Here is a 7867-nt window from a genome sequence, read left to right on the forward strand (position 1 = left end):
GATAAATGCAAAACTAACACACTTCAGATGCTCTGATAAATGCAAAATCTAAGCACTGTTTCCCCCAGGGTTTGCTTCACAATTACCAGCACCCCAGCCCATCTGCAGAGGTGTCTGAACTATCACCAATGCTGCCCCATGTGATAATTAACTGTGACAGAACACGTGCTTTGTTGTTTTTCTGTTCCTGACCCTCTGAATACAAGTCCTTTAGGTTAAAAATAGGCAAGATAAGGCTCTACTGATGCAGATGAACATGGACAATGTTTTTTAGAAGCCTTTGGAACGTTACCTCATCATATGTGTAGTCCCTTTCCGAGCCTGCCCATGCAGGTCCTGACTGAAGGCTAAAAGAAATTCCATCGTCTTTTTTGTTGTCTTCATCCTCAAATGCTGTAAAGGAAGGTTTTGGGGATTCATTAAAAAAAAAGAAACATTGTTTAACTTCATGCTTACAGCGTTTCTAAATGGGACATCAAAAAAGATTCCACTAAGGTGGGGACTCAAGTCTTCTCTGTTTGTCTACAAGGGCCACCAGCACTAATGGGAAATTCATACAGGACGTTTTTCTGATATATATAACAGTAAAGGTAATAAAGTGACTTTTGGAACAAAAAAGGCACTTGAACAGAACTTATTCACCTACAAGATGGACTACATTTCCCTTTCAGCACCTCACTGAGCTAGGTTATACTTCTACCTTCATCCTTCTCCATTATCTCATCTTCATCTGGAAACTTCACATTCTTCTTTTTCTTCTTTTTATTGCCCAGCATGATATCAAGGTCATCTTCAGGTTCTACTGCCTCTGGCACATCTCCTTCAATTTTCAATTCCTGCAAAGAAACAGGACTACAGTTCAGAGCATTAAACCCCAATCCCCACTGCACAGCATCACAAACACCACGAGGGGCACACTGCTCGAGGTGGATACTGGTAACATCCACCACAGCCCTGGAGCTCAACAGGGAACAGTGGAATTAAGGATGTTGAAGAGAGTCCTGCACTCCTGCCACAAGCAGGGCTGGATTTTTACCCTCTGGCTGACTTCAAGGACAAGGTCATGCTATACTCAAAGGCAACAGCCATTTGAGGGCATAAGGCAACTAAACACCCTCCCCAGCAGGCAAAGCTGTGCTTCCTGCAGCTCCCCCAGCTTATTACCACAGTTCTGCACATGGGGAGAACACAGAGCAAGTATTTTGTCTGTCTGGGGCAGATCAGAAGGACATTTCCTTCCCCAAAGGGCAGAATCTGAAGTGGAGGTTTACATGTAGCATAACATTTCTGTGTCCTCTCTGGGCTTGCCAGTGACATGTGATACAAAAACACCCCTTGGAGTAAAACTCCAGAAGAGTAAAAATATCTCCTACACCTTCTGGAACACGGCACAGGAGCCAATCCTTCCTAAAGACAACACCAGAGGGAAAACAGAGCTCTTGGCAGGTGTGTGCACTTTATTTGCAGGGCTGGCCTTTAGAGGACTGTTCTGTGCATGGCTTCTGACATCCATTTACTTCCCTAACCCCAAAAGACAATTAACCTGGAGGCAAATCAGCCCTTACTACAGATTGTAGAACTATTGCTGATTGTGCAGAGCAGTCAGGTTTTGAGCAACGTGTTCATCAGAACCTGCTGCATGTGAAAGATATGTAAAGTTTCAGCATGAACACAAACAACTGCACTGCCAAGCCCAAGAAAAACAAAGCAAGAAAGTTTTCACCATAGTCAGGATGGCCTAGTTATACAAACAAACCTTTACACCTTCTTCTGCTTCATCTATATCAAATATCTTTTTTGTTTTTTTCTTCTTTTTCTTTTGATTGAAGAAGTTTAAGTCATCCAAGTCATCTGTTGTATCTAAAAAAAACCCGAAAGATTAAAACAGTATAACTGAAGAAACAGTTCAGAACTTAAGGTTTCTAATTTACATCCAAATCTTTAAACATTCCAGTAAGACATGAGCAATGATCTGCATGGATATCCTCCAGGTTTATAAGAGATCATTCCCCTCTGACCCAAAATACCTCAGGACTGTTTCAGTTTCTGCATCTTCTGATTTTTAAGTGTTTAATCTTTCCTTTTATTGTACAAGAGAAATTAAGTCACTTTTGTCATTACAGATGCTTGATAAAAATAAGAAGAAAACTGTAGGAGGAAGGTATAGTTTCTTTGGTCTACAGCAGGAGCCAATTTTACCAACAAACTGGATTTAAGTGAACAGAATTCCCTCAATCAGGTCATCTTGAAATGCCATTGGCCTCAATTTAAAAAGTAAGTTTATAAACACAATCACACACTTATTTCCTGAAAGATTCCAAAGAACACTCCAGTTATCACATTCACACTTATCAAAAAACTAGCAACCTTTTAAACCATGTTTCTGTTATTCACACTATTGCTTAATCATTCCAATGAAAAAGAACCATAATTGTGGAATTACTGCCTGTGGAACATGTGAAACTTCACCCTCACTCTTTTGGAGAGTCTCTTTTCATTGCCTCACACAAAAAGACTGTTTGAGTCAGGAAAACGGAAATTACATAAGCACTGGGAGCTTGGTGGATGTCTGTGAATGTGACTTCAAGCAGGAGGGAAATGTGCCCTCTGAACAGGCAGCAGAGATCACTGAGAACAAACCAGGGCTCTGGAATTACACCCTGGGATGCCAAACTCTTGAGACAGGGCTTGTAGTCTCAAAATGCCACCGTGGAGAGTTCATCTTACCTTTCTTCCTGCTGTCTTCTTCATCTGCTTCCACGTCTTTGTCTTCTGTTGGCTCTGGTTCAACTTCCTTTGTTTCTGATTGCTGAGTCTCCTCTGTTTGTGTATCTCCTCCTCCTTCCTCATCCAGCATAAAGGGCTTCTTCTTTTTCTTCTTCTTCTTGCTCATAGTAGGGTCGAAAATCATCTGGAAAAGTCAAAGAGTTCCTTAGCTGCACAATAATCATCTGCCACTTCATATTTAGAACACCTGGAAGTTTCCCTCACCATCCCCTCAGTTTCCCAAACTGTTCCTTGCCTTCAATCTCGACTGTTTATCAGTTGCAAGGGAAGACCTGCTGGACAGTTTCCAGCTTCAGCTCCTTTTCCTGTAGTCCAAGTTTCCTGCCATCCAGTTATCAGTGTTATCTACTTTTGAGTTCAGCTGAAAATCCATTAAAGCTGTGACTCTTTGACAGCCTGGCTGGCAGCTCCTTCTCCATTTCATTACCATTCTGGACTCCAGCTTTGCACTAAGACTGCGCACACTCAGCATCACAAAAGACTGAAGCACAGAGTCTGATCAGGAGTCACTTCCACTTGGGAGACACATTAACTTTCAGATTTATTAAAGGCAGGATCTGGCAACAACTCTCTTGACAAGGACACTCTGGACTAGAGGCAAACCTACAAGGGGCTGGTGACACAGACCTGCCTCAGCTCCAACACTATGAAATGGCAAAGGTCTGAGCTCTTCCCCCCCGGGGGAGAGACTGAACCTCAGACACCAAGGGATTAAAAGCTGTTAATGAGCTCTTTAGCCAGCAAAGCAGCTTAATTCCCCTAGTCTGACTGTGAGGAAGGCACTGACCTCAGAGATTCACTTTTAACCTATTCATCATCTGCAGACCTGAGGTGTGTTACACACCAGCTCTCCAGTTTTCCATTAATGCTTTAATTAATGTAACACATTAATGCTTCTTACTTTTGTCATCTCAGTGCAAGGTGACATCAGCTGTTGGCCAGCTCTGTTACTCACATCTGCCCATACAGTCACACCAGAGTATGGATTTAACACAACAATTTTAGGCACTCAATAAGACTTTCTCCAGTGTTCTTCTCATCTAGTAATGGAAGAGTGTTCTCACACAGTTACAGTTCAGCATCACGAACACCCTCACTCAGGAAGGTGAGGGTGCACTTCACCAAAGAGCAGCTCTCTGACTTCAGATACACCCTGCAAGTCTGGTGCCTTCCCTCTCCCCACAAAACCATTTTTTCCTTGCACTTCTCATTCTCCTCCACATGACATTCTTGTGATATTCTTCCAATTTTCTGCAAAGTACATGTTTCATAAAGGCTCTACTAAAGGCAGTAAACTGCACGCAGGGGTTTCTGAAGCACAGCATCCCAAAAGTGTCCACATATTTGGCACACTGAGGCTTTCACACTGCTCAAGTGTGTCTTTAGTTGCACACACTGTACTAGAAGGATCTTCTACAGAGTTCTGCCAGAGGGCTTTCCTCTGATGCTTCCTCAGACACTGCTGTGAATCATGCTCTTGTAATGCACAGAAATCACAGAGTATGTCCAACTGGTTACACTGTCTGTAACCTCCCCAGCCTGCTGGGACACAAGGAAAGCTGCTCCAGCAGCAGAGTCCACAGCTCTGGGAACAGGCACAGTGCCTGACTCATTTCCATGAAGATGCTTTGCAAGACTGAAGAGGTTTTTATTTCCTCATGTGAAGCAAACATAAGATCAGATGTAAGAGTTTCTAAGAAGGAAACTCAAATCACTCTTCCCTTTGTGAAGGGAAAGACACCTCTCACTCTGAACCACCACAAAGGATCTCTTGTGTCTGCAGAGACAGGCTGTGACTTCAGTCCAACCACACTAAACTGCAGTCAACACTCAAGGAAAACTCCTGGATGCAGCAGAGTGGCTTTCCAGCACTAAAAACAGGCACTGGCCTTGGGCAGGGCACTGCTCTGAGGGGCCACCCCAGCCAGGGCAAGCCAAGCTTCTGCAAACCCAAGACTTACTCATAACATGCCACCTGCTCACAGGAAAGTGATGTAAGACCCCACCATCTGAGGAGGAAGAGGAGGCCTGTGCCTGAAATGTTTTGTCCATCAAGAGCAGAGCCTTAGGTCACACAGGCCTTAACAAGTCACAATATAAATGAACTGGCCTGACAACCAGGGCACTCCATGTCTGGGCTCTCTGAGCTGGATGTTTCAGAACTTTCTTTGTTCCTTTTCTCTACTCGTGTTTTGTTAGTTATGATGCCATTTAAGTGTTGAAAGTCAGAGGTTTCTTACTGAAGGAACTGCAGCCCCCAGTCCAAACACACCAAACATCCACGCTCTTCCTGTGCAAAAAGGTTTTAAATTCCCATTGTGTTTCTGCTCTCAGAGCCAAATTCCCATATGGGGTTTTCTCTGTAGACCAAATGGTTGTTTCTCACATCCAGCTCCATGTACCTGCTCCTTATTTCAAATGCCTACAGTCAGAATCCCAACATACAGAAATTAGCAAGTGAAAGAAAAGAGGGGAAAAAAGCATCAAAGATTCATAGTCCAAATGCAACTCTCAGGACAGAAGCCAAGGTTACTCTGAACTGCTGTGACAGTGGCAAATGCTGGGGATTCTAATGGAAGTCATGAATAAATCCCATTTCCTCATCTGAAAAAACACAGGCATGGGAAGCAAACAGCAACCCTGCCCTGATCAGGTGAGCTCAGGAATCCTTACACTACACTGACTCATGTCTATGATGAGATGCAAAATTATCAAGACCAATCAGCACCTAAATTTTCTCAAAACACAGCAAACTCTAACACTATTGCCTGGAGCTTCACAAAAATACAGGATCTAGAGAACTTTCCGATCTCTAGTGGGATTATACACATGGCAGGATCTTTAACAAACCACACAGATGTTAACAGACTGATTCCCCTCACAAACCAGGCCTGTGCTGCCCCTGCTGTGCCACAGTTCTGGGCAGCACCCACTGATGCTCCTACCAGGGAGCTTCATTTGTTCACAGCTCTGAAAATGTTAAGCTACAGTTCAAAACCACAAAGTTTGTACCATCTACACCAGCTCAAGGTGCCAATTTGTCTTGATGTGTCTTCACTCTCCTTAACTTTACAGGCTTCAAAAAGTTTCACCAACTTACCATCAGTACCAAACCATCCTGCTCCCAACAACCAGATGTTGGGAGGGCACATGGACTCACACTCAGAGTACATGAATTGTCACTGAGTTCTTCAGGTTCAACTGTGTTACCTGCTATTATCTTTATTTTCTGTCACTCTGACACATAAAGCAACCCACAGAGGTAATTTCACTGTCCTACAGATTGCAGGAATCACCTCAATGGCAAAAAAAATTCATTATGCAAGAAAAATAGTCTTGCTGGCACTTAAACTAAACCCAAAGCAGGGCACTCCATATGAACTCCATGGTCCTGGGATCACCTGAGTCAGGAAGCACCTGATGCAAGGACTGCTGAGTGCAGAGTACAGCCCAGCCATCACAACTGCAGCTCCAACGACACACGGGGCACAGAAATGCAGCATTTTCATTCTGGATGTTAAAGCAGCTGAGTAAGCCAGTCTCAGCTCCTTTTAAAAGTATTAGTAATTTTTCTTCTTTATTACAAACGACAAATTATGACCTGCCTATCTCCAAGGCTTGGGTGCTCACTTTGCTCCCAAGTGAAAGAAGGAAAGAAGCCACGCAGGTATCTGAAACACCACCAGAGAGATGACACAAACCCAGGAGCAGAATCCATCTCATGGATGAATCCATCTCATGGGTCCAGCCAGGGCACCCCAGGCCACACAGACACCCATCACCTCACACACGTAAAACGGGCCTTTTGGCCACGAGAGCGAGGGAAATGAGGCCAGTGAAGGTGCCAACACACGGCACCCACAACACCTGAAGAATTTTTCAAAGACAAACGAATCAGCTCCCCTGGAAGTGTGTCCGAGCCAGCACCAGCAGACCCGGAACGCCTGAAGTTATCGCTTATTACGATGGAGCTATTTAGTTCTCTGGGTTATAGACCAAGATTTAAAGCTCCACAGACCGGGGTAAGTGAACTGGCTACACGGTAGAAGGGCACGGAACACAACGAGAAGCGCTGGCGGGGCCCTCCGCCTCCCTCCCCGGCCTCCCCCCGCCAGGGGCGGCCGCCGGCGGCACCCGGGGAGCTCCAGGCCTTCCCAGCACCCGCGGCCCCTTCTCACAGCCGCGGTTCCTCCGCCCGTCCCGGCGGGACCCCCGGCCCGTCCCGGCCCCGCGCGGGGCGGAGGCCGCGCCCGCTCAGGCCTCAGGCCCGGCGCCCACATGGCGGCGGCGGCGCCGGCGCGGCGCAGGCCCCGGGCGCGGCTCCCCCGGCGGCGCGGGCGAGTTCTTACCTCGTCGCCGGACATGTCGGCGGCCGGGGGGTGCGAGGGAGGCCGGGGGTGGGTCTGTCGGTCGGTCTGTCTGTCGGTCGGTGGGTCTGTCGGCCTGCGGGGCCCGCGGGGGTCAGTCCGTGCTCGGCTCTTGCATCAGCGCCGCGCGCCCACCCCGCCCGCGCCTGCGCGTGTGTGAGTGTGCGAGTGTGAGTGTGCGGGGCGGGCCCCGCTCTGCGCACGCGCGGGGGCGGCGGCGGGAGCGCTGAGGGGCCGCGGGACCGAGCGGCCCTTGGGCCGCGTTCGAACAGCCCCGGAGCCCCCGGGCGGGTCAGGCTGGGAGGGAGCGCGGCGGAGCGGTAATGTGAGCGACTGACTGTGGCCGGCAGGATATCCCACGCTGTGACACGGAGGCGCAGGGGCTGCCGTGCTCGCCTTCTTTACCCTTCACAGCCCCTGCCTTTCTTCGCCCCTCATCGAAGAGTCCTCAGCCAAAGTGCGTCACTCTGCGCTTCATCGTCATGGCTGGGCTTCGCGAACGAAGCTTTGAGAAGGATTCTATCCATGCTTGCTACAAACACGCTGAATGCTGAAAAGACCAAAGCGAGACAGACAAGTCCAGTTGCAAAAGGCACAGCGGAAAGTTTCCTTAGGCGGTATTGGCAAGACACATTGTTTCTGCATTGTCTTTTCTCCTCAGGAATGATCCTGCGTGCGTTCTCCAAAGAATCAGCAGCGTTATAGATGGTGTG

General features: G+C 47.4%; 1 protein-coding gene across 1 annotated transcript in view; it reads right to left on the reverse strand.

Annotated features, from left to right (window-relative positions):
• EIF2S2 (eukaryotic translation initiation factor 2 subunit beta) overlaps positions 1-7291 on the reverse strand; it is a 12603-nt gene extending 5312 nt beyond the window's left edge. Inside the window, exons 1-5 of the mRNA XM_027664051.1 lie at positions 7137-7291; positions 2728-2911; positions 1757-1860; positions 701-836; positions 293-393 (exon numbers count right to left, since the gene is read on the reverse strand). Of these exons, the coding sequence (XP_027519852.1) occupies positions 293-393; positions 701-836; positions 1757-1860; positions 2728-2911; positions 7137-7151 (540 nt within the window). The 5' untranslated portion in view covers positions 7152-7291. The remainder of the gene's footprint in view (positions 1-292; positions 394-700; positions 837-1756; positions 1861-2727; positions 2912-7136) is intronic.
• Positions 7292-7867: the final 576 nt, after the last annotated feature.

The sequence above is a fragment of the Corapipo altera genome, unplaced genomic scaffold (assembly GCF_003945725.1).
Source record: "Corapipo altera isolate COAL_440 unplaced genomic scaffold, ASM394572v1 110, whole genome shotgun sequence".
Classification (NCBI taxonomy): Eukaryota; Metazoa; Chordata; class Aves; order Passeriformes; family Pipridae; genus Corapipo; species Corapipo altera.